The 26,924-nt window shown below is 44.0% G+C and overlaps 1 protein-coding gene across 3 annotated transcripts; it reads right to left on the bottom strand.

Moving 5' to 3' along the window:
• On the bottom strand, positions 1-26,795 carry LOC133525196 (apoptosis-inducing factor 1, mitochondrial-like). 3 transcript variants are annotated; one of them, XM_061861479.1, is made up of 11 exons: positions 26,418-26,795; positions 26,235-26,290; positions 25,643-25,669; positions 18,776-18,937; positions 18,614-18,665; positions 18,028-18,510; positions 16,042-16,359; positions 12,987-13,175; positions 9,758-9,987; positions 3,753-4,052; positions 1-138 (listed from the first exon to the last, which is right to left on the bottom strand). In XM_061861479.1, exons 1-11 carry the CDS (start codon positions 26,497-26,499, stop codon positions 67-69), a joined length of 1,971 nt encoding a protein of 656 aa, XP_061717463.1. In that variant the 5' UTR covers positions 26,500-26,795; the 3' UTR covers positions 1-66. The 3 variants fall into 3 exon arrangements, with proteins under 3 accessions (XP_061717463.1, XP_061717460.1, XP_061717462.1); XM_061861476.1 differs by lacking the exons at positions 1-138; positions 3,753-4,052 and having other exon boundaries at positions 7,207-9,987; XM_061861478.1 differs by lacking the exons at positions 1-138; positions 3,753-4,052; positions 25,643-25,669 and having other exon boundaries at positions 7,207-9,987.
• Between the last annotated feature and the right edge of the window lie 129 nt (positions 26,796-26,924).

Below are 26,924 nucleotides of genomic sequence, written 5' to 3'. Positions count from 1 at the left end.
GAGGCAGTCGTGGTATGTTTATTGAAGTAGTAAGTAATATGTACAGCGAGGCGGAGGGCGGCGCCGCTACTCCTCGTCGTGCGGCGCGAACAGCTTGGCCACCTCGAACAGGTCCTCGAACTCGCCCTGCGCCAGCACCTGGACATAAAAAATAAAATAAAAATAAAAAACACATAGGTACATTTTTTTTAACAGAATTTTTGACGTTTTATTTGACATTTATTAACTTAATTTAAATGTAATTTGTGTGACATTGATTATGATTTCTTTATTCCTTGCTATGATGCCACGTATTTTTTTAAATCATATACACAATTTACACACACAAGTAAATTCTTCAAAACTAAACAAAACAAACCTTAAACTCAAAATCCCTAAAAAATAAAATTAATTATACACGTAACCTAAAATCCCCCCTGTATCGTACATTTTACTTTACTCATACATCCAATCCAACCTTTATTTTTAATTTTAATTACGGTAGAGACGTGGTGTATACGTGAAATTTTTGATTACGTTTTTATCGATTAATATTTATAGGTCAAGGTGGCTTCACCTCGTCGAAAGAGAGGAAATGTTGCCGCTAGGCTCGAATCCACGGTGTATGGTTTTTAACAAGAACTTTCCGGTCGAATGTTAGACGAATCTTCTTCTATACTTCGTTTATATTAGCATTCGAAAAAGGGCAAGCAATTTTCAAGTGTCTTTTTATCAAAAACCGCTTATTAATAATAGTAACTATTGCTTAAGAGCCCTTAATCCTTGGAGCGTTCTCCGATTTCACGAAATAACGCTCGATAGATGGCGTTGGCGCTCGGTACGCGAGCGCCGGCAACGCGACGCGCGTTTCAATGCAGACTAGTATAATCTTGATAGTTTTCAATATAATTTCAAGCAACATTAATTTTAGTGTTATATGATATCATATGGGCACTCTTTATTTTATTTTATATGCACAGTAGTTTTTTTTTTATGTACACTACTACTAAGTGTACAGACTACAGAGTGTTGCTCTTTATTCTGTCTCTTTCACACCAATGGAAAATGAAAAAATTAGTAAATGACTGCAGGTATAAATAAAGTATATTAGTGCGATAGAGAGACAGATAGTGTTTCCTTGTCGTATCGTAAACGTTTGGCATGTTGGCTACGCACCCATGCTGCCCAGCCAAGATGCCAATCGTTTGCGCACATTAGTGCTATAGAGTTTCAGTGTTATTTGAAATCACGTTAGGGTTTGTATTATTATTTTTGACCCGAATGAAGTCCATCCAGGTTCTTATGATGGAGTCAGGAGTTGGTCACCAGAACTCCTAATCTACTCATGATAATTCCATCGTGCTTGGGCTCAAAAGATTTGCCCTGACGAACACCATCGATCTAGATGAGGTCCAGGGTCTCATGACGGAGTCAGGAGTTGGTCACCAGAACTCCTAATCTACTCATCATAACTCCATCGAGTTTGAGCTCAATAGATTTACCCTGATGAGCACCATCAATCTAGATGAAGTCCAGGGTCTCATGATGGAGTCAGGAGTTGGTCAGTAGAACTCCTAATCTACTCATTATAATTCCATCGTGTTTGGGCTCAATAGATTTGCCCTGACGAGTACCATCGATTTAAATGAAGTCCAGGGTCTCATGATGGAGTCAGGAGTTGGTCACCAGAATTCCTAATCTACTCATTATAATTCCATCGTGTTTGGGCTCAAAAGATTTGCCTTGACGAGTACCATCGATCTAGATGAAGTCCAGGGTCTCATGATGGAGTCAGGAGTTGGTCAACATAATTCCTAATCTATACTCATCATAACTCCATCGTGTTTGGGCTCAATAGATTTGCCCTCACGAGCACCATCAATCTAGATGATGTTCAGGGTCTCATGATGGAGTCAGAAGTTGGTCACTAGAACTCCTAATCTACTCATTATAATTCCATCGTGTTTGGGCTCAAAAGATTTGCCCTGACGAGTACCATCGATCTAGATGAAGTCCAGGGTCTCATGATGGAGTCAGGAGTTGGTCACCAGAACTCGTAATCTATTTATCATAACTCCATCGTGTTTGGGCTCAATAGATTTGCCCTCACGAGCACCATCAATCTAGATGATGTTCAGGGTCTCATGATGGAGTCAGGAGGTGGTCACTAGAACTCCTAATCTACTCATTATAATTCCATCGTGTTTGGGCTCAAAAGATTTGCCCTGACGAGTACCATCGATCTAGATGAAGTCCAGGGTCTCATGATGGAGTCAGGAGTTGGTCACCAGAACTCGTAATCTATTTATCATAACTCCATCGTGTTTGGGCTCAATAGATTTACCCCTCCCCCCCCGTAACTTCTACAATAACAGAATGAAAAATCTAAAAAAAATGTATGATATACATTGCCATGCAAACTTCCACCGAAAATGGGTTTGAACGAGATCTAGTAAGTAGTTTTTTTTTTAATACGTCATAAAATTAAAAAAAAATTTTTTTTTTCATCAAACCCATACGTGTGAGGTATCTCGCGCATGAGAGGAGGCCTGTGCCCAGCAGTGGGACGTGTATAGGCTGAATTATTATTATATAAATGGTACGGAACCCTTCATGGGCGAGTCCGACTCGCACTTGGCCGCTTTTTTGATAAGTGTATTATTTTCGGAAATAATCGATCTGAAAGAAAAAAATTGTGTTCCCCAATATAACTTTTCAATATTGGGTCCAAAAAATATGAAAAAAATCGTCAAAGTAAAGCTTAGTAAAGACTTTCAAGGGAAACTATAGCAGACCTGCGGTTGAGCCGTTTTTGAGTTTTTGCAAAAAGTCAATTTTGACGGACAGGTAACTACGGAACCCTACATTGAGTATAGCCCGACATGCTCTTGTTTAATGAGGAATTAATGTCTGGATGGGAGCACCTGCATTAAAGCAATAGAAAATCGTTGATAAGAGTCAAGCTCGTACGTTATTTGCTGTACTTAGTTTAGAGACTAATTAACCTCTGTCATTGATTTGTCTAATTCTAAAAAAGCGGCCAAGTGCGAGTCGGACTCGCCCATGAAGGGTTCCGTGCCATTTATGACGTATTAAAAAAAACTACTTACTAGATCTCGTTCAAACCAATTTTCAGTGGAAGTTTGCATGGTGGTTTGGTAGGTTTACATCATATATATTTTTTTTAGTTTTATCATTCTCTTATTTTATAAGTTACGGGGGGGGGGGGGGGGGGGATATACATTTTAAGTGGAAGTGTCTCGGGCAAACTATTCAGTTTGAAAAAAAAATGACATTAGAAACCTCAATATTATTTTTGAAGACCTATCTATAGATACCCCACACGTATGGGTTTGATGAAAAAAATTTTGTGAGGACAGTTCTAAGTATGGGGAACCCCCAAAAATTATAGTTTTTTTTTATCTATTTTTGTGTGAAAATCTTAATGCGGTTCACAGAATACATCTACTTACCAAGTTTCAACAGTATAGTTCTTATAGTTTCGGAAAAAGTGGCTGTGAAATACGGACGGACAGACAGACAGACAGACAGACATGACGAAGCCATAAGGGTTCCTTTTTTTGCGAATTGGCTACGGAACCCTAAAAAACGATGTATTAATGTTATCTACCTATAATTGTTGAGCCTCGCATCAAAAGACAGGTCTTATGTCATCGGAGATGTTCATTCGCGTATTATGCAGTAGGTATTAGTGTTAACTATGAAGATATATTCGTGCGATTAATCAGGAGCATTATATGAACAGCGCGCACCTGCCGGGCGACGTGCATGCGGTTGAAGAGGTTCCAGAGCAGCACGCCGACGACGCGCCGCTCGCGCGTGTAGAACACCACGCCGCGCTCGTAGCGCCTGTCCGTCGGCGCGGCGTTGTCCGGCGCCGCCGCCGCCGCCGCCGCGCCGACCTCGCTCACGGCCGCCGCGCCGACCTCGCTCACGGCCGCCGCCGCGCCGGCCTCGCTCACGGCCGCCGCCGCCGCCGCCGACGCGTCGCTCACGGCGTCCGAGGAGAACACGCCGACTGTCGGCAGCCGCGAGTCGACAATGCCGATCGCCTGGAATTTATTGTATTTGTGACGTCGTAGGAAACACGTTGAATCGTTTTGTTATCGATAGAGTAAGAGATATTAAAATTAGAAAAAGTATAGCCGCTTTTTCAGCATTTTGTTGTAAGTGTGTTGCGGCTATTGTCCACGTACAGTCAACTACAAAAGTGCATGGACAGTTTATGTATGAAATAGATTCTTAAAGTGTCCACGCACTTATCCAGTGCCAAAATCATTAAAATCTAAGCCTCATTTTTAGTCTGGCACGGCGACCTAATGGCATCTAGTTTCTTTGTTACCCTGTCTGCAGAAGATTAGTAGAAACAAATTACTTCTTTCTTTTCTCATAGCATGTTTTGGTGTTTGTAATGTCTTTAATTTTATGCTAACCTGTAATATGACTACCTTTGTATCCTGTCTGTGGAAACCTGTAATTGGCTTCTCTGATACATATTTATGTTAACCTAGTTTTTAGTTTACGTAAGCTGTTGGTTTTCCGAATAAAATAAAATAAAATGACACGCTGGGCTATGACGCTTTCGTCACCACATAATTTATCATTTAATGCGTGGAATGACTATTATCTGATAAGTGATTTCTTTCGGTATAAAGTTGCGGGTTTTGAGGTTTTCAAAAATCAATTTTAAACTCGATGACTTAAGGCGTATTTTAAAGAATAGATGATTTAATCATATTCTACCACTTATCTACACATAGACAATTAAAAAATATCCATGGGTTGAGCCTTCGAAAAAAGCAACTCTAAATATTTTAATGGGGTCCGTAGCATAATTTCGAAAATCAAATTTCCTACATACGAAATTCCTGAAGACATAACATCGAAAATCAAGATTCCTAATGTACGAAATTCCTAAAAATTAATGTCCTACGTCTAATTAACCTTTGTTACAAAATTCTCAAGTACAAGAGTGCTAGTGCACGAAAATACTAACGACATTTTTCCTACGTCCGGTTAACCTACGTTTAAAATGTTTAAATTTCAAAATTTCGAGCGACATTTGTCCTAAGTTTAAAGGGGCTAACGTACGAAAGTCATCATTTTTGTCCATTTATCACGCAGAGTCACGCCACACACATCAGAGCTCTGCTCTAATGCTTCATATTCCATGCCACTTATGCTCAAAGATTTTACCAACATTGCAAGTTAAATAAAAGGTTGTAAAGTCATTAGTGGTGGAGTTTTTAGTAATGAACAACGATTAAACCTTTTGTACGTGGCTATTTTGAGCACTAGAAATATAGAATTTCAAAAAATTGTCCTTAAACTTTTTGTACGTAGCTATTTTGAGCACTAGAAATATTGAGTTTCATAGTATTGTCATTCGGCATTTTGTATATAGTAATAATGACGTTAGAAAATGAGATAATTCGATTTAAAGTGTGTTAGGACATTACTTTTTAGGAATGTCGTACATTAGCAATCTTGATTTTCGATGTTATGTCTTTAGGAATTTCGTACGTAGGAAATTTGATTTTCGAAATTATGCTACGGACCCTATTAATGAATAGTTGGCTAAGTAACATATCGTCGGGTGACAAGCAAAAGTCACTAAGTACACTTTTAGACGAAACCATTTTTTTTGGATACAATGTTATATTTTCTCACCTTTTTGCCAAAGACAAACTCATTAATCTCAAAAGAACAATTTAAAACCAACTTACGTTTCATAAAAAATCATTAAATACTTGCGCTACAATAACACTCTGCAGCAAAAACTCACCGCTGCATTTAATGAATTTTACCTGACTCTGGTTCTCACTTTTTTGGCAGTTGATGATATTTCAATATTCTTTATCTTTTTACCCACGACGGAACGGAGACGGTATATGCGTTTGGGGTGAGAGGATGTTTGTGCAAACCAATGTTGACATTTTTCTTAAAAACTACTAGTCCGATTTTGATGCGGTTTTCAGTGATGGGTTCGGGTTTGATTGGTGCATGTTCTTAGATAGGTGTTACGGTGACAACTCACCAGAGGGCGCTGCAGTAAACATTTATTTGTGCATCCTTTTTCAACTACGTTTTAACCGTCGTGGGTTTTTTCAAATTTAAATTTTTTTTTAACTATTATTTTTTAACTATTAATTGCAGTTGGCTTGTCACTTAAAAGTATGTAAAATAATACCTTCTGCGTGAAATAAACGTTATAAAAAATATGAAATTTTATCTTTCTAAAACGCTGAAATCGCTCAGAAATCGCTTGCAAGAGCCAAATTACGATGAATCAGAAATAAGTGACTCCGAAGCCGAGACTGATAATTATTAGTTTTAAATGCACAAAATAAATTATTTAGTTTTCATACCGAGTTAGTTTAAAGTTTTGGTTAAAATTTTAAATAAAGATTACCGTTGTTCATATTAATATTTCACTATATACACTGATTTTCTAAAATTGCGGCAGCTAAAACTCATTAAGCTTAATAACTATTCAACTACCGATAGTATTATTAAATTTTGAGTCTTCATATATTTGCCACAATTCTAAATACTGAAAAAAGTACGTTACACTTGATTTAAGGAACATACGGATTTAATAATTCGAAATAATATCAAAACACGTTTATCTCCGTTGTGTCAATTTGGTACTTAGTGACTTTTGCTTGTCACCCGACGATATTATCTACTTACCGCTTACCTAGATGTGACATTGATAGTTAAAGTTATCCATGCGGCTGTGGCACGGTCACAATTCCTGACACGTTCTGACAAGTATGATAGTTCGAAAAAGACAAGCATAGCGACAAGTGATAAAAAATTTAACCAAGCTGCCACCGATGGTCTTTAGCATGTCGCATAACAGCATTAGTAAAATACTTTGTTGCAAGTACTTAGAGTTCATAGTCTTTGAAATAAGCTTCATTATCGGACTCGGGTTGACCCGTGTACAATACTTCATTCACGAAGGCTGATATTTCCTTGTAATTTCATACAAAATGTGTAACATTATAAGTTCCTTTTATTATGTGTTTTATACAAAAAAAAATTGCTAACGAAAGAAACTTATAAGACTAGGGTGGAAGCCAATGAAAAAGAAACTTTTCGTTATATGACGACTCTGTCAGACAACATACGTCGGTGCAAACAAGCATACGGGTGACATGACGGGGGCTCGGGCTGGGTGAGTGTTTGTGTGTGTGTGTGTGTGTGTGTGTGTGTGTGTGTGTGTACCTCGTAGCCCAGCTGCGGGCCCAGGTCGCTCCAGAACATGCTCTGGTGCGAGTAGGGCTCGGGCGGCGCATGGCCGGCCGTGTTCTGTCCCGACAGGTGTGTGTGTGTGTGTGTGTGTGCAGCAGTTACCTCGTAGCCCAGCTGCGGGCCCAGGTCGCTCCAGAACATGCTCTGGTGCGCGTAGGGCTCGGGCGGCGCGTGGCCGGCCGTGTTCTGTCCCGACAAGTGTGTGTGTGTGTGTGTGTGTGTGCAGCAGTTACCTCGTAGCCCGGCTGCGGGCCCAGGTCGCTCCAGAACATGCCTCTGGTGCGCGTAGGGCTCGGGCGGCGCGTGGCCGGCCGTGTTCTTTCCCGACAGGTGTGTGTGTGTGTGTGTGTGCAGCAGTTACCTCGTAGCCCAGCTGCGGGCCCAGGTCGCTCCAGAACATGCTCTGGTGCGCGTAGGGCTCGGGCGGCGCGCGGCCGGCCGTGTTCTGTCCCGACAGGTGTGTGTGTGTGTACCTCGTAGCCCAGCTGCGGGCCCAGGTCGCTCCAGAACATGCTCTGGTGCGCGTAGGGCTCGGGCGGCGCGCGGCCGGCCGTGTTCTGTCCCGACAGGTGTGTGTGTGTGTACCTCGTAGCCCAGCTGCGGGCCCAGGTCGCTCCAGAACATGCTCTGGTGCGCGTAGGGCTCGGGCGGCGCGCGGCCGGCCGTGTTCTGTCCCGACAGGTGTGTGTGTGTGTGTACCTCGTAGCCCAGCTGCGGGCCCAGGTCGCTCCAGAACATGCTCTGGTGCGCGTAGGGCTCGGGCGGCGCGCGGCCGGCCGTGTTCTGTCCCGACAGGTGTGTGTGTGTGTACCTCGTAGCCCAGCTGCGGGCCCAGGTCGCTCCAGAACATGCTCTGGTGCGCGTAGGGCTCGGGCGGCGCGCGGCCGGCCGTGTTCTGTCCCGACAGGTGTGTGTGTGTACCTCGTAGCCCAGCTGCGGGCCCAGGTCGCTCCAGAACATGCTCTGGTGCGCGTAGGGCTCGGGCGGCGCGCGGCCGGCCGTGTTCTGTCCCGACAGGTGTGTGTGTGTGTACCTCGTAGCCCAGCTGCGGGCCCAGGTCGCTCCAGAACATGCTCTGGTGCGCGTAGGGCTCGGGCGGCGCGCGGCCGGCCGTGTTCTGTCCCGACAGGTGTGTGTGTGTGTGTACCTCGTAGCCCAGCTGCGGGCCCAGGTCGCTCCAGAACATGCTCTGGTGCGCGTAGGGCTCGGGCGGCGCGCGGCCGGCCGTGTTCTGTCCCGACAGGTGTGTGTGTGTGTACCTCGTAGCCCAGCTGCGGGCCCAGGTCGCTCCAGAACATGCTCTGGTGCGCGTAGGGCTCGGGCGGCGCGCGGCCGGCCGTGTTCTGTCCCGACAGGTGTGTGTGTGTGTACCTCGTAGCCCAGCTGCGGGCCCAGGTCGCTCCAGAACATGCTCTGGTGCGCGTAGGGCTCGGGCGGCGCGCGGCCGGCCGTGTTCTGTCCCGACAGGTGTGTGTGTGTGTACCTCGTAGCCCAGCTGCGGGCCCAGGTCGCTCCAGAACATGCTCTGGTGCGCGTAGGGCTCGGGCGGCGCGCGGCCGGCCGTGTTCTGTCCCGACAGGTGTGTGTGTGTGTACCTCGTAGCCCAGCTGCGGGCCCAGGTCGCTCCAGAACATGCTCTGGTGCGCGTAGGGCTCGGGCGGCGCGCGGCCGGCCGTGTTCTGTCCCGACAGGTGTGTGTGTGTGTACCTCGTAGCCCAGCTGCGGGCCCAGGTCGCTCCAGAACATGCTCTGGTGCGCGTAGGGCTCGGGCGGCGCGCGGCCGGCCGTGTTCTGTCCCGACAGGTGTGTGTGTGTGTGTGTACCTCGTAGCCCAGCTGCGGGCCCAGGTCGCTCCAGAACATGCTCTGGTGCGCGTAGGGCTCGGGCGGCGCGCGGCCGGCCGTGTTCTGTCCCGACAGGTGTGTGTGTGTGTACCTCGTAGCCCAGCTGCGGGCCCAGGTCGCTCCAGAACATGCTCTGGTGCGCGTAGGGCTCGGGCGGCGCGCGGCCGGCCGTGTTCTGTCCCGACAGGTGTGTGTGTGTGTGTACCTCGTAGCCCAGCTGCGGGCCCAGGTCGCTCCAGAACATGCTCTGGTGCGCGTAGGGCTCGGGCGGCGCGCGGCCGGCCGTGTTCTGTCCCGACAGGTGTGTGTGTGTGTACCTCGTAGCCCAGCTGCGGGCCCAGGTCGCTCCAGAACATGCTCTGGTGCGCGTAGGGCTCGGGCGGCGCGCGGCCGGCCGTGTTCTGTCCCGACAGGTGTGTGTGTGTGTACCTCGTAGCCCAGCTGCGGGCCCAGGTCGCTCCAGAACATGCTCTGGTGCGCGTAGGGCTCGGGCGGCGCGCGGCCGGCCGTGTTCTGTCCCGACAGGTGTGTGTGTGTGTACCTCGTAGCCCAGCTGCGGGCCCAGGTCGCTCCAGAACATGCTCTGGTGCGCGTAGGGCTCGGGCGGCGCGCGGCCGGCCGTGTTCTGTCCCGACAGGTGTGTGTGTGTGTACCTCGTAGCCCAGCTGCGGGCCCAGGTCGCTCCAGAACATGCTCTGGTGCGCGTAGGGCTCGGGCGGCGCGCGGCCGGCCATGTTCTGCGCGGCGCGGCGGCCGGACAGCACGGCGTGGTCGTGGTGCGTGACGCGGCGCCGCCCGAGCGTCACGTCGTGGAAGCACGCCACGTCGCCCGCCGCCCACACGTTGCTGCGCGCCTGCAGCTCCGCGTTCACTACGATGCCTCCTGACAAGGAATTCAAATATACAATTTTGGGATTGTTGATGTTTTAAAATATTCTTGGTTCGTTCGCGTTAAGTGTGCGGTACAACCATATTTGGCCGCTGATCGGGCGATGCTCGAGACCAATTAAATCATTCTTAATCAGAAAATATGCCTGGTCACTGTGAATTATTCCCCGAAACACACTTTCTCTGTTGAACTTTTAAAAGCATTAAAATTATTTTTCGTACATTCCTAATATTTTATCTTCTTGCTAATTTCAAGTCCCTACTCAAATTGTTCACGTTACTATCTTTTAGCCAATTTCAGCCACTTTTTAACCCTATTAGGGGATGAATTTTCAAAAACGCTGAAATTATTTTTCTCGTATTTTATGAGTATGTCTTATTACGAAGTTTCAAGTTAATAACTTAATATACAACTTCATACAAACTTTCACCTCCTTTTTAACCCCTTAGAGGATGAATTTCCAAAAAAGCTGAAATGAGTTTTCTTCTATTTTAATACCTTTTCATGAAGTTTGAAATTCCTAACTCAAAATCAAACTTGATCCCCATACAAATTTTCACCTCATTTTCAACCCCTTTTAGGGGATGAATTTCCAAAAACGCTGAGATTACTTTTCTTCTATTTTAATAACCTTATCACGAAGTTTCAAGTTCCCAGCTTAAAATAAAACTTAGATCGGGAAAAATCACTGCTTCAGGCAAGATTGGAACTGGTAACCTTTCGGAACACCGGTCCGAGGCATTACCCGAGGCGGTAAATTTAAAAAAAATCCTTTAATAAAATAAAATACAATATCACTTGCAGACATCTTAGCACAAGTTAAATAATATATTGTGCAATAAGCTGTATAGGCAAAATTGAACAGAAACCTGATGGACAGAGTGGTTTTAGGATTCGAGTTTACAATTATAATGAAATGAAATGAAATGAAATGAAAACATTTATTTCGGACAAAAACATCCATATTATGTTAGTAATGACTTACGGCTAAGTGTGTTAGTAAAAAGTATAATTGCAGTTTGGAATGGCATGCAGCGACATCCAGTGAATAAGGATAGGGCTGTCCATCCTCTCAGCAATCACTTTCAGGAGAGTGTTGGTACTGCCCCGAACACGTTCGCCCAGGGACGCTGTCCGCTTCCGCATCACGGCTTGGAAACCGTCGGTTCTCCATGCGGCGAACATCCCTGACGCGCTGCAGCGCCAGGGCAGCCCCAACAACCCCCTGAAGGCGTTATTGTACTGGACGCGCAGAGCACTGTAGGCTTTTTTAGTGTAGTCACTCCACAGGTTGCACGTGTATAGGGTTTGACAATACGTTTTAAACAAGGTAATTTTCACCTCCTTAGAACAGCGTGCAAACCTGCGAGAGAGCATGTTACACCTTACCGACAGTGCTCTGCGCTCCCTTTCTATGTCAGCATCATCTTTAAGAGTGTCAGTAACCCAGTGACCCAAGTATTTAAATCTAGTTACTGTTTGAAGAGGAGAACCACTGAGCATTATTGGCGGAATGGGATATGTTTTAGCGCCAGACTTGAACAGTAATACCTCACTCTTTTGCACATTATATTTTAGTCCATGGGCCACCGCATATCTGTCACATATATATCAAGCAGAATCCTAAGTCCACTGATTGAGGGGCTCAGCAGTACCATGTCGTCTGCGTAGCTTATGTTGTTGACGAAACAACCATCAACCGAACATCCGACACCCGCACTGCTGAGCTCCTCAATCAAGCCGTTAATATACATGTTGAACAAAGTGGGCGAAGTTAACCCCCCCCTGTCTAACCCCACACTCCATTTTATAGACATCAGAATATGCCCCCGTCCATCGAACTACGTTTGATTGGCTGTCATACCAGTATCTTAGAATATTTATGACTTCATCTGGTAAACTTGAGCTCACGCATAACTTATTCCACAACACTTGGTATGACACCCGATCAAATGCCTTCGACAAGTCCAAAAAGCATGCGTAGACTGGCGTGTTCCTCTCAGTATAATACCGAACAGTGTGCTTAAGACATAGAACCGCTGACTCCGTGGATAGTCCCGGTCGGAAGCCAAACTGGGCGTCATGCAGGTTAATATGTTTGTTCATATACATGTTAAGCACACTGTCCAGTACCTTAGCCAAGATAGTAGCCAGCGAGATTGGCCGGTAATTGGACCTGTCGGAGGCATCACCTGTCTTATTTTTTATGATGGGCACGACTATCGTCTTCATGAGGTCATTCGGTAAGTAGTTGTGGCGTAAGCAAAATGTATAAAACATGGCCAGGACTCTCGGCAGATGTACGCCTGCATATTGCAGATGCTCAATGCTGAGGCCGTCGTGCCCTGGCGACTTACCTCTCGTCATCTGTCGGATCACCTTAGACACTTCTGCTCGCGTAATTCTGATCGGGGTGTCACCAGGCGCGCGACTCCCATCATCAAGCATCTGCCCACTCCCGGCAACTGGCAGCGGTTGTACTTTGAAGTGATTCATGAAAAGGTTGGCTACATCCCTAGGCTCACTAATACCCTCAACACTGGCTGGCGGACTCACTCGAGGAGTTACCTTATTAGTGGATTTCCAGAACTGTACGAAGTTTTTTGACTTGTGGTGTGATGCAATTATATCCATTCTAATTTGGTCTTTGTTGTTTTGACAAAACTTCAGTTTGGCTTTAAATTCTTTCCTGGTACTGCACATTTTCTCATATAAACTACCTGACTTAGGCTTCCCATGTGTACACCATTCCTGAAAACAAAGCCTCGCCTTCAAGTGAGCCCCCCGGACATGTTTGTTCCAGCCGGTCACATAACCTCGTCCCCTAGGCCGCTCTCTGCCACAGCTACCAATAGACGCCTCAACAAGTGCCCCCGTAATAGAATTATACAGCTTATCAATGATTTTCCTATGACAATTGTTAAATAAATTGTAAAATACCGACTCCTAACTACTAGCTTGCCAGAGTATAATGTGGATAAAGTGGTTGATACCAAGTTCGGGGTGCAGCTCGAGGCCGGCGGGCTCCGCCAGCTCCACGCTGGGGTCGGCGCCCACGCACTCCACCACCACGTCCGCCGCCAGCTCCGCCTCCGCCCCCGCCCCCCCCCCCGCCTCCGCCCCCGCCCGCCGCAGCCGCAGGTGCACCCGCCCGTCCTTCACCGAGCTCGAGGAGATCTCGCCTACAGACACAACAACACCTATGTACTCATTGCTTTGTTATAACTGTTTTGTATCTAATTATTAATCTTATTAACAATACATTAGGAATCAATATACTTACATAATACATTCGTAGATAGGGCAATTAATGTAGCCTCCATACTAAACGTTTGAAGACCATATTAATTTGTCATTTGTGGCTTTTCTAGTCTACTACCTAGGTCGGTTTCTAAAAAGCTTTTAATCTAGAATAAAATGTGCTTTAAATAAATAAATAAATATTATAGGACATTATTACACAAATTGACTAAGTCCCACAGTAAGCTCAATAAGGCTTGTGTTGAGGGTACTTAGACAACGATATATATAATATTTAAATATTGATAAATACTTAAATACATAGAAAACCCCCATGACTCAGGAACAAATATCCATGCTCATCACACGAATAAATGCCCTTACCAGGATTTGAACCCGGGACCATCGGCTTGATAGGCAGGGTCACTACCCACGAGGCCAGACCGGTCGTCAACTTTACAATACAAAACAACACAAATCCTCTTTATTGCTATATTTTATTTTATTCGGTAAACGAACACCTTAAGTAACTAAGACTAAAGTTAAACAAATGGAAATCGGCATCAAAACAAATTGACAAAATTAATAATTTTTTGCGCTGACTACATTTTTTCAACATAAGTATGTAAATATGCAAAATGTCGTTACTTTAAAAGTTAGAGAAGTTGTCCTTAGACAATGTTCGCGCAGAGGCACTGCGGCACAAGGTCTCGTAGGTAGGTTCTCAGTACCCAGTAATGGACCCAGGATTTTAGTTTGGGCGGGGCTTGAATCCAATGAGTACCTCATTTAGGTAGGGATCTAAAATTCTTTACGAAGGGACTAAGATGCTTTTCGGGGCGGGAGTGGCTTGAGCCCCTTAGCCACCAGTAACCCATTAAAAACCCGGTCAAATGCGAAAGAAATAAACACGAAAGGCTTTCGATAACAAGTATACTAACAAGGAAGGGTACCCAACTGTCCGACTCCGATTTGATTCATTTTGATATATATCAAAATGAATCAAATCGGAGTATGATAGAGTAGTCTAAAATAACGGACACGTATTTTTTTTTTAGCTGCCTAAACTCAACCTGTTAGGAGAAAATGGCCTTCAAAGTACTAAAAAGTTACTAAATCTTCTAACTCCTATAGAAAGTCATGCTCAAGCAACTTGCTAGTTAATGGCTGGTTTGAGTATATGTTTAAAAGCAGCAAAAAATAATGAGCACTTGTTTTGTTATATCTGCTTAAACTCAAGTTTTCCTAAAAAAATACCTGTCTTTATGTGTAACTTTAGCGATAAGATATTATAAAACTTCGAATGTCGATTTTTTTAGGAAAAAATTGACATTGATGAGGATTTGTGTAGTTTTAGCCGATGCATGCGCTCTCGCGGGTACGCAAGGCGAAAGGCGGCAGCCGAAAGGGAGCGGGACCGGTGGAAAGACCAGCTGGAGACGCTCCATATGGTACCCGCACCATAGGGGCGCTCCTCCCGTCATTCAACAACTGGCTGGACCGGAAAAGGGGGAACCTAACATATAGGCTATATGTTAGGTGCAGGTAATGACCGGACATGGCTGCTTTGGTCATTATCTGCATCAAATTCAGCGGGAACCTTCAACAGTCTGCCATCACTGTGGTGAAGAGGATGATACTGCCCAGCACACCCTTGCAGATTGCCCAAGTTGGGTCTAAGAGCGCCACGAAATGGTGGCGATATTGGGGGTGGATGATCTCTCTCTGCACAGTGTGGTGTCGTGTATGCTGAGCAGCGAGAGATCGTGGGATGCTGTCACAAAATTCTGCGAAGTAGTGCTGCAGAAAAAAGAGGTAGCGGCGCGGGAGCGCGAGGAGCGAGCAAAAGCGCACCCACTCCGGCGTAGACGGATGGGGAGAAGGCGGTTACAGTACCCCCCAGTAGGGCCTGTGGGTTGGGGATCCACATTATAGGGCCTTACACTGGGGCAGCCGGGGGGACGGCACGGTAGAATGGTCTCGCGACCCCGTGGGGCAACGCCGCAGGGGATGTTAGTGGGTATTCTCTTCCCCTTCCTCTGATTAACAGAGGGAGTAACGGGAGGAGCGAGTCCCACATACCAACCCCCAAGTTGGCCTCCCCAGCCAGGGGGTGAGATGCGTAAATGCATTTACCCCTGCGTCAAAACAAAAAAAAAGTTCTGACCAAACCTAGTTATAAATAGCAGTTCTTTATGTGTAGAAGATGTATTGTTTTTAGTGTGTAGTAAATGTAGGCATAATTATCAACAAATAATTTATACCAATTCTACTTTAGATGGAATAAACGTTATATAATAAGGTCGGTATAGGAAATATGCATTATACTTCAAGAACGTTATGCTAAATGTTATTAGATCAATTAATCATTATATAAAACGATAATAATATCATTTGTAAAATATTAAGTGTGTTATGTCATTTAATAATTATATCAAATGAGCGTTTTTGTGACTGATATTATAACAAAAATATTTATAGCCATCGATACGAACCCTTTCTAACGAAGTGGGTGGGTGGGCGCGTGGGTCACAGATATATGGGGTATCCCCCATTTGACCTAGTAACTAGTTAGAAATTTGCCCTCTTTGAATTGTGCATTTTCCATAGTTAATAAAAAAAAATAGTTTCAACATGTCTGGGCTAGCGTTGTTCAAAACTATTCCAAATTTAAATCGATCGCTTAAGTAGATCTCGAGATATGTGACACACAGACGGACAAAGTCGCACCACAAGGTACAAAACCTTTTCGATACGGAACCCTAAAAATGTTCATTTTAAATATGTATAAAATAATAGTATTCGTACGGTCGGGCAGCAGCGTGACGCCGAGCGCCCGCAGGCGGCGCGCCGCGTCGGCCGCCAGGTAGGCCGGCAGCAGCTCGTCCAGCGGCGCGGCCTCGCGGCACAGCTGCACCACCTCCAGCGCCGAGCCGCGCGCGCGCTCCGCCAGCGCCGCCGCCAGCTCGGCGGCCAGCAGCCCCGCGCCCACCACCACCACGCGCGTCGCGCCCGGCTCCTGCAGCGCGCGCGCCAGCCGGGCCACGTCGCGCACCGAGTGCAGCGCCAGCGCGCGCCCCGCCGCCGCCGCCGGCGCCAGCGCGGGCAGGCGCTTCGCCACCGACCCTGTACACACGATCACAGATATGTGCTGCAAAAACCTGAAAGATTTACTTCCAACAAATACAGGTGACAAAGAAAATTTGTGCATTCTGAACGCGAATGATCTTTACTAGTAGTTCGCCCCGAATTGAGGCCTCGCGGTTCCCCAAAAACTCTTAGAGTAGATTCATAGACAAAAATGTGGAGAGATATCAATTTTGGCCATGATCAGACCAATGAATTCAAATAAATAAATAAATAATTTTGGAAATAAATAAAGAGAACCTCAATGTGCGCGAACTTTGTCCGTTATTGACGCTGATTGTCCGCGCGTCTATACTCAACGGTTGGAGCGAGATAGATGACAGAGCGTGCTATTCTCGCAAGAGTAGTGCGAGAGGATAATCCTGGATTGCTGCATTCTCAACTACCCGTTTGATGTATACGGCGATTGAGAGCGTGATGGAAGGTATGCTATCGCGATCGCTACAAGTTCAACTCCGGACTTGTTATTAGAAACGGAAAGAGAGGTATGCTTATGCGTATGCTTGTTTGCCACCGACGTGGTATTTAAAAAAAGGTACTTTGGAATTGAATAATCTAAGATACCCCTTGGCTGAAATCGCGCTTCTAGCGAAGGAGTTGCCCAGTTTAGCAAGACCCCTCACAAATAGCTTTTGTGCCTTCAGGGCTCTTCTAGATCCATAACGCCTTGATCAAGCCTGCCATAAGTTCACGTTTACCCAGTTTCGTTTAAATTAGAACAAATTTACGTAATATATTGATTTAAACCAACACGATTTTCGTTCATAGTTTTAAAACGAATACGGGACTTAATCGCGTAAACTTACGTTTATTATATGCCTGACGTTTCGAACGTGACGTTACGCTCGTGGTCACAGGCACCACCACCACGACCACCAGACCATATAATAAACGTAAGTTTACGCGATTAAGTCCCGTATTCGTTTTAAAACTATACATTTACTTAAGTCATAGCGTAAAAAACTATCCTTCGACAGTTCAGCTTAAAAACATCGAAATGCCGGGACATGCCCCTAGCCAGACGTGTGTTCAAAGTTGAATGTAAGAACTTCGCTTCGCTCGCTCGTTCGACAATACAATGCTCAAAATGGCCTTGCAGATGGCGTATTTAAATTATTATATTAGTTAGATCAAAATAGGTAGGCAAATAGTTGTTAGAGTACTTGCTAACTCTAACATTTACTTGATAGATATCTTGATATTAATGTGAAACACGAAAGACGAATTCTTGATATAAACTTGCTTTATTATAACTTGATAGGTGTGCACACTTATACAGTAGCGAACGTGATTATTTAATGAATGGAAAAAGGTACTTATTGACTAATTATAACACTTTTATATAAACTAAATGCTGATGGGGCAAATGATGAATATGATGCTTGTGCAATTTACTTGTACAATAGTAATTCAAAATAAAAATTCCGAACTCTAAAACTCAAGTAGAAGAAGGGTTCAAACCTTTAAACAGCCTTATCCCAAAACAGGGAATCATCAATCGGGTAGGTAGTCGTGATAAAAATTTACTGTGTACTTGTACTTTGGTATTAGGTAGTAGAGAAAAAAGAGCTAAATAATAATATTTTGAGAGCATCCTGCCAGTTTCGTACTTTGAAGAACAAACATGAACAACAATCCACGACTCACCGGTGGCTATGAGGCACTTGTCGAAGGTGACGGTGGCGGGGTCCTGGCCGGGCGCGCTGAGCTCGGCGCTGCGCGCGGCCAGGTCCAGCCGGGTGACCCGCCAGCCGCGCGCCAGCCCCGCGCCCGCGCCGCCCTCCCGTAGCTTCTCCAGCGGCGTGTAGAAGGACAGCGGCTCGTACACCAGCCGCCGCTGCTTGCCGTTGTACTGCGTGAAGGCGAGAGACAGCGGGTCGGCGGCGGCGGCGGCCAGCTCGGGGCGGCGCCACAGCTCCTTGCTGAGCGGCGGCCGCATGTAGGGCGGCGCGCGCTCGGCGCCCGCCAGCAGCAGCGCCGCGTCGGGCCGCGCCGCCCGCAGCGCGCGCAGCGCCGCGAACGCCGCCGTGCCGCCGCCCACAACGAGGAACTCTACATGCGCCGGTAATTCTGCGCCGCTCGCCGGATACAGTGGACCCTCCTCCTCCTGCTCGTCTTTCGGCTTTAACTCTGCAAATACATCATCATTTACAACACAAATCTTGCTAGTGACAGACTAAAATAATACAAATAAATGGGTCACGATACATGTACGTGAGTACTTTATACTCACTTTTGACTTCTTTCTTTGTTGTGTCATCTTTTATCTTACTGAAATAATACACCTGAAAAAACAAAAAACACATGAGGAGAGAAGAAACAATGAGATTATTAAATAGTTATTTTGTGGAAAAAACAATAATCAACTCGAAATAAGTTCAAAAGTGTAACTCACTCCTCCAAGTGAAGAGGTAAGCGCCACCGCGGCCGCGACTGCGACCCACGAGCGCCGAGGCGGCGGCGGTGGGGGCGGAGGGGGCGCCCGGCGCGGCGGGGGCGGCGCGGGGCCCGCGGAGGCCGCGGGGGGCTCGGCCGCCGCTGCCGACGTCAGCACCGTCTACCACAGAACGCCTATTCACTACAAGCTCTCAATGTTAGTCGGCTCGGTTAAGTGGCAACTCTAAAAGCCAGTTGCACCAACCACAATTGATACACAGATGAACACGTGTCAGCTGAGAAACCTAGCTACATTTAAGGTCCGACCGAGAACGCTTTTTTTTGTCTCGGCCGAGAACGAGACCGAGACCGAGTATCAATGGGATTCTCGGCGGAGACCACGAATTTATAAAATAGAAGAAAAGCACGAATTTTGCACAAAAAAAAAATTAATAATCGAAATTCGACGATTTGTTAGAAATAAAAAAATACTATAATCATTTCGTAGCGCTATTATACAACGTGTCCCAAAACTCAACGATAAGCCGGCACCAGAGGATGGAGCTGCTTATGATTAGTCGAGAAAAAATAAGGAAAAAAATATATCTCAATTATTTTAGAAATTACAGAAAAAAAATGAAATTCATCGAAAATCGACATCCCTAATGGTATTTTTAACGACCATGTCACAAATATTCAAATATTACTGTTTTTTTTTTGTTTTTGGAAACTTAAGTAGCCCTGCTATCTAACACAGTTCTTAAAAATACCATAATACATGTAGTTTTTACACAAAAAATAATCAAAATTCATTTTGTCCCTACAATTTTGAAAGATTTTTTCTTACAGTCCACTTTCAATCATCATGGTGTAAAAAAATAGTATCGACACCACTATGGCAATTATTTTCAAAAGTTGACGCAACTAACCAAGATTCCAAAATGGTATAATACTTTAGGAAACCTAGTCACAAAAAAAAAACAACGAATTTTTAAACAAGAATCGACATTATTTAATGTTGGCGGTAATCACTTTTACTGTACCCAAAAAAGGATTTTTGTTGTTGAAAAATGTTGAATAAATGCAAAGAAATGGTACAATTTTTTTTTCCTTTTTTTTTAATTCATTTACTACATTATTAATACTACAGTAAATGTTCAAATTGCCTGCCACCGGCATTAATACAGACATGACATCGCCTTAGAAATGATCGTTTTATCCGTCGTGTCGTCGTCGTATATCTTCTACCATTGATATGATCCGCAGCTTGTGTGATTTTTTGGCGAAGCTCGTCCAATGTTGCTATGGGTTTTGAGTAGATTTTGTCTTTAAGACAGCCCCAGTAGAAGAAGTCCAGGGGGTTCAGGTCGGGCGAACGGGGTGGCCACAAGATAGGACCAAGTCGCCCGATCCAACGCCCTGGATACTCTTGGTTTAAGTATTCTCGCACTGCACGGGCATAGTGAGCTGGGCAACCATCATTTTGAAACCACATGTTTTGTAAATCACGTAAAGGCACGTCTTCTAATAATTCAGGCAAGTCGTTTTGTAAAAAGGTCAAATAGCCATCACCATTAAGGTTTCCTTGTAACTCAAAGGGTCCAATTACATTTCCATTTAAGATGCCCGTCCATAAGTTAACCTTGAATTGATACTGAGATTTGTCTTCTCTCATCAAGTGCGGATTTTCATTGCTCCAACTGTAAGTTGTGTAGATTTGAATAGCCATCTTTCTTGCAGGTTGATTCATCCGACCATAGAACTTTGTCTAAGAATTGGGGATCTTCCCTGTGCTTTTGCAGCATCGCACGGCAAAATGCGACCCGATGTGGATAGTCCCGCGGTAGTAACGTCTGCACACGCCTGTAGTGATATGGGTGAAGTCTGTGACGTTTTAGAATTCGATGTGCAGAACTTTTTGGTATTCCCGTAGCTAGTTCTATGGCACGTACCGAGGTAGTTGAATCGTTTTCTATTTCATTGAGAACTTCTTCATCGCGTTCCAATCTAGGTCTTTCAGTGTGTCTCCTGTCAAATGGTAAACGACCTTCCGCAAAGGCTTGATGTACATTAATAAACACTCGATAATCCGGATGTCTTTGAACATTTGGGTACCTTTCTCGATACAATCTGCCAGCAGCGTTAGCATTGCATCGGCATTCTCCATAAATGAGATGCATATTAGCGTATTCCAACGGTGTGTACGGTAGCGGCATGATAAACGCTAAACAATCCAGAATACGGAAAAAGTCCAATACACAAAACACAATCACAGTCCAAAATAATGCCAGGTCAGTACAGTTTGCAGATCACCAGTCCAAAAAGCAAAGCCAAGAGTTGTTAGTATGAGAGCCACATCAATTAATACGGAACGGTGCACAGCGAACAAAGGATCAGAGTGTACTGACTTGAAAATTGTATTAACTACCCACATTTTCCATTGAAATTTTAAAACTTGCAACAACAACCCTTTTCAAAAGTGATTAATATCAACATTTAAAAATGTCGGTTCTTGTTTAAAAATTCGTTGTTTTTTGTTGTGACTAGGTTTCCCAAAGTATTATACCATTTTGGAATCTTGGTTAGTTGCGTCAACTTTTGAAAATAATTGCCATAGTGGTGTCGATACTATTTTTTTACACCATGATGATTGAAAGTGGACTGTAAGAAACAATCTTTCAAAATTGTAGGGACAAAATGAATTTTGATTATTTTTTGTGTAAAAACTACATGTATTTTGGTATTTTTAAGAACTGTGTTAGATAGCAGGGCTACTGAAGTTTCCAAAAACAAAATAAAAAACAGTAATATTTGAATATTTGTAGACATGGTCGTTAAAAATACCATTAGGGATGTCGATTTTCGATGAATTTCATTTTTTTTCTGTAATTTCTAAAATAATTGAGATATATTTTTTTCCTTATTTTTTCTCGACTAATCATAAGCAGCTCCATCCTCTGGTGCCGGCTTATCGTTGAGTTTTGGGACACGTTGTATACTTAGTATTTTTTTTAGTACGGATGTGAACAAAACGGAGATACAATAACAATAATCAAAATAAAACATATTGTAACCCACAAAACGCAATTTTTCAGCGTTAAAGCCCGTTAAATTGTCACAACGCTCGTCGTTTAACTGGCTAGCCTTGCGAAAAAGTTGTTCGCGGGCCACATAAGCCACATTAAGTTGCCACGTTGAGTTGAAGTTCCAAGCCTTCAAATTGTGATGGCGACATTCGTTTCATACTGGCAACACCACAGTTCCAACGACGTCAGGCGCAATACCGGCTTTTATAACGGGTTTTTACGAATCCAGCTGGCAGGCTGCGCGCCAATGCTCAGACCATTGGCGATTTGTTTCTGGCAGAGGAAACACCTATAATTAAGTTTAGAAAAATTTCGTAGTAATTTTCTAAATTATTTCAGTTCCATTATGGATAATTCAAATCCTAATAATGTTCAACATGATCCGGATGTATCGGCTTTACTGAGCACGAGCGCATAACCAGGTTAGAGGATGTAGTGTCCAAATTAGCCAACGAGGTAAGGTCTTTACGTGACAATTTTTCTAGTCGCCCGCGGGAATACTCCAGTGATTCGGACGTGTTATCAATTGTCTCGCCTGAAGATATGGAGACTCCAGAGGCTCCTCCGGTGCCTGTCCCGGGGCCTGCAAGGGATATTAGTTTCAAGCTTGAGACTACCCTCAAGTCGTCGGGCGCGATAACCTCAAAGGAGCATGCTGAGATTTTGGACAAGTTGCAGCATTTCAATTCAAACAACTGGTCGCAGGTAAGATACATAGATGCTCAGAATACGTACGTGTCATCTCCTGGCTTTACTGATTTGAAGAGTAATGACATGATAAAGTCTTTTGATCGTAACCGTGCCCTCGTCGTTACGGAAAAGACTCTAGCAGCTGTGTCTCATGCTCTCATCATACAAAATGAGAAATTGAAAGCTGGATTCGAAACCTTCGTGTCTTGGATAGGTTCGCAAGGTGATTGCACGGTTGAGACGGTAGCAGAAAAAATCAACGAGGTATTCTCGGAGGGTGACTATTCTCGTATTCACTTGGACCTCTTGCAGATGGTCTGTGGCCGTCGGGCAGACATTATCCAACAACGGAGAGATGGAGTATTGCACTTCGTCAAGGATCGCTACATGAAGGAATCTCTTCGAAAGATCCCTCCAACACAGGAACACCTCTTCGATGACAAGCGGTTTTCTGACTGCATAACGAAGAATGGCGGAATTGACAAGGTATTTTTCTGTCCACGCACTCCTGCACAAGGAGTTGCTAGCAAACGAACTCCTGCGCAAGGAGTCTCAAAGCCGGAGGTCTCCTGGGCCCTCTGCTGCTCCCGCCCAGGCTCCGCAGGACAGAAAGCGAAAAGCCGGGCCATTTCGATCCAATCAGCGAAGCGACAAATATTACAGGAACAAGCAAGGTAAGCGATCTCGCAGGCGCTACGACTGACTATCTCAGCTTCCGGGCGGGTCAACTGGAGCTTTTTATAAACCAATGGAAAGCCATGGGGGCTCCAGGCTACATAATGAAAACTGGGTACCGGATACCCTTTGTCAAAAAACCGCCTCTAGTTCACCCCTCCAGACTTTCGTCAAAGTTATCCACGAAGGAAAGTCCGGAAATGATCGTTCAAATGAAAGGCTTGATAGAACAGGGTGTGCTAGAGCCGGCTCCGTTGACCCCAAGTTTTGTATCAAACATCATGTTTCTGGTTCCGAAAAAAGGTGGAAGCGTACGCCCAGTCTTCAATCTAAGGCAACTAAACAAGTACGTATATGTGACCAAATTTCACCTAATCAATATGTACAAGGTCCCAGACTTTCTCCAACCACGAGATTGGCTAGTAAAGCTCGATCTCCACAACGCATACTTTCATATCCCGGTCAAAGCCTCACACCGAAGATTCCTGAGGGTAATGTTTCAGCACCAGCTTTGGCAGCTGACCTCCTCACCGTTTGGCCTCGCATCATCTCCGAGGACATTTGCTCTAGTCACCAATTGGATTGCGGAAGTGCTGAGATCTCGCGGTATCAGGGTCATCATATATTTGGACGACTTTCTTCTTGCATGCCAGAGCCGATCATTGCTTCAGAATCAAGTAAGACTCGCCCTACAGATCTTCGAGGGTCTAGGCTGGACTGTAAATTACGGAAAGTCCGTGTTGTTTCCCCAGAGATCCATGGAGTTCCTGGGTATTCGTTGGGACCCTTGGATCAACCTGAAGTACCTCCCAGAAGCAAAGATTCAAAATGTTGTGCAAAAATGCCGAACGATGGTAAATCGCAGGTGCGCTTCATTAAAGCAGATCCAATCTTTGACAACAACTCTCCGCGATTTTTGACAAAATTGCATAGAATAGCATCCGCAAAGTTCGCACGTAATTATGTCCAATATTCCACAACAGTAATCCGCCCCAGGTATCGTTTTGTTCCTACCTATTGCTTTGCTTTTTCCCGTAAACACGAATATAATTAATATCAAACTATCCAGTAGGATCTTCCACTTATATCAAGTTAATTTAAGTTACAGGTTGATAACAATATACACTCATTTATTAACTCTTCCGCAATAATAACAACAACAACAATACGAAAAGAACCAAATGAATAGAGTACCTGAACAAGTACTTCATTATTTGCAACCGCGCCTATCCGATCATAAAACCTAGTATTTGATAACTAATTGGCTTAAAATGTGGGTACGAAACCAATCAAAATCACAAAAAACGTCACACGTGGTCGGGTGGCTTAAAAACGGGCTCCCGTGCGTGTGCGGTAAATTTAAATTCACCAATGATAACTCATTGCCTATTCTCAGTCTCATCAAGAATCTTGGCCTATTTTGGCCAAGAGCCGAGACTGAGATCTCGGCTCGATTTTTGGCTAAGAATGCCGAGACCGAGATCTTGGTAGGACCTTGGCTACATTATACCTACCCTAAGAGTACACACTTTCATATTCCATGGAACTGAATCTATAGTTGCTACTCACATAAGATGGACATTGAAGCTAAATAAGTTTGTGGCAAATTTCACTTCACTTTTCTTCTTCAGGCAACTAATACTCATCAAGACAATTCTAAGAACCCCAAACACAATTGGTTTGTGTTGTTTTATTACAGAGTTCCCATTGCCACCCAGATCAGCTCTGTCATCATAATATTGCATTGTCATCCAATTTACATATAAGTATATACAAAATTTCAGCTCGATCGGAAATCAGGAAGTGGGTCAAATTTAGCTTCCAAGATTTGACCCACACTAACAAAATAACATTCATACATACTTACCTCAGAGCAAGTTACATAAAAGATTGTAAAAATGGAGGGTACCAGTAGGGAAGAGGCAGTCCGACCAGCCAACAAGCTCCCTGCCTTAAGCCACCGAAAAACAATTGAAAATGATGTCTAAAAACAAACAACATTAGACAGCACTGGAGAAGGCTTTCACCCAAAAGAGGATTCAGATGTAAGAGGGAGAAAACTATGAAGGTTTCATATTTCATTAATTTATTTATTGTAAGAGAATGAAATGTTCATAAGGGACCAACTGCATCAAAGGAACCAGAAATTATAACAGTCAGTTCACTCAAAAGCCTATTACTGAACACAAGTACTGACATGTGATATACCTGTGGAGAGACTTATGATTGTACACAATTAGGAAAAATATGATTTATGATATGATTCATAAATCAGATATATATTGCTGATATCAACTCAAACAATAATGATGAAAATAAGCAGCAAAGTATTGCACAATCATTATTTATTATTACATTTACATATTCTCTCTTGCAACAAGTTGCTGACTCATCAGGTATCCACATAACTAACTCCACGTGAAGGACATATTTACCGTTTTGTATTTTCTTTTCCTTGTACGCTTGAAAACATAGAGCACAGGTAGATAATTAATATAAATTCAATTCAATTATTAAAATTAAAAATCATTTATTGCGAACTCTGGGTCCATAGCTTGGTTAGTACTACACAACAACAACAGACAAAAAAAAACAATTAATTTAAATGCAAAAGTAGAATAATCTTCTGATTGGTATATAAAAGAATATATATATAGACAATGAATATACCTATTTATAACCTACATATGATCCATAAATAACATTATTTTATAAAATTCAACCTAACCAAGCACAAATCACATGTTTCAATATTCACCTGTCATTATGTAAGTGTATATCATAAAGTATTTACATGCAGACCATGTGCAAATTTCAACACTAGTGTTTAAAAAAAGGTAATCAATAATTTATTCATATTCATATAGTCCAACAAACAATATATATATTTGAATATCTGCTTTATCAAGATTTAAATGGTTTTTATCTTATTGAAGCAGAACAGACCTGAGATACTTATGATAACATTCAGCTGAGCTCTCTAGTAATATGGGAAGGTTTCGTTGAGAACAGAGTCAGAGATCTTACCTCACCAGCAGCGTTATGTGTGTTGTGTGCCGTGGACGTAGTGTGCACCGCGGAGCCTGCAACACGGACTTGTTTAGCACTCCAACATACCCTTATAATATCACTACACAAATGATGTAATTCACAATAGAATTTAATGTATAGTTTAACTGATTAACAAGTAGCTTAGAGTGGAATACTGACGGAATAGTTTGTAGGCATCCCGGCGAGCGAGCGCCTCGAGCGCTTGCCCGTCGCAGCACAGGCGCGACACCGCCCGCAGCATGACACCGAACACTGCCAATACACTCTAAACAAAACTCTTCTAAATCAAACGATCGTTTGTCCTAGCTATTAATTTCATTGCCGTACATTTGAATAAATCGATTTTTATTAGTCCGAAAAGTGAATCTAGGTTAGGCTTTAGGTCGACAGATGACAATACAATTGACATATCTGAGTTATCTGTCAGACTCATGACAGTTTAGATAACAGATAGTTTGAGACATTGCTTAAAACGACTCGAGATTGTGCGATATTTGACTCTTTCAAGTTTGTATGAGAATGAGAAAGACCAAAGCTTCATCAACGCAAAATGTCAAACAAAAACAAATTTTATTTAGCATTATTATCCGAGTATCCGAGTGTTCCAGCTGACGTTTCTGTTCTGTTGACGGCTGTCAAATACTGCTCGAGCTCGTCTCGTCTGTC

The sequence above is a fragment of the Cydia pomonella genome, chromosome 14 (genome assembly GCF_033807575.1).
Source record: "Cydia pomonella isolate Wapato2018A chromosome 14, ilCydPomo1, whole genome shotgun sequence".
Classification (NCBI taxonomy): Eukaryota; Metazoa; Arthropoda; class Insecta; order Lepidoptera; family Tortricidae; genus Cydia; species Cydia pomonella.
This window is presented reverse-complemented; position numbering and strand designations above follow the sequence as displayed.

Coding starts and splice junctions, on each gene's coding strand:
- LOC133525196 (XM_061861476.1), bottom strand. CDS start 26,499: ATGCTGCGGGCGGTGTCGCGCCTGTGCTGCGACGGGCAAGCGCTCGAG. Junction 26,291..26,417: donor GGATGCCTACAAACTATTCC/GTCAGTATTCCA, acceptor TCCGTGTTGCAG/GCTCCGCGGTGCACACTACG. Junction 18,666..18,775: donor TTACCTCTTCACTTGGAGGA/GTGAGTTACACT, acceptor TTGTTTTTTCAG/GTGTATTATTTCAGTAAGAT.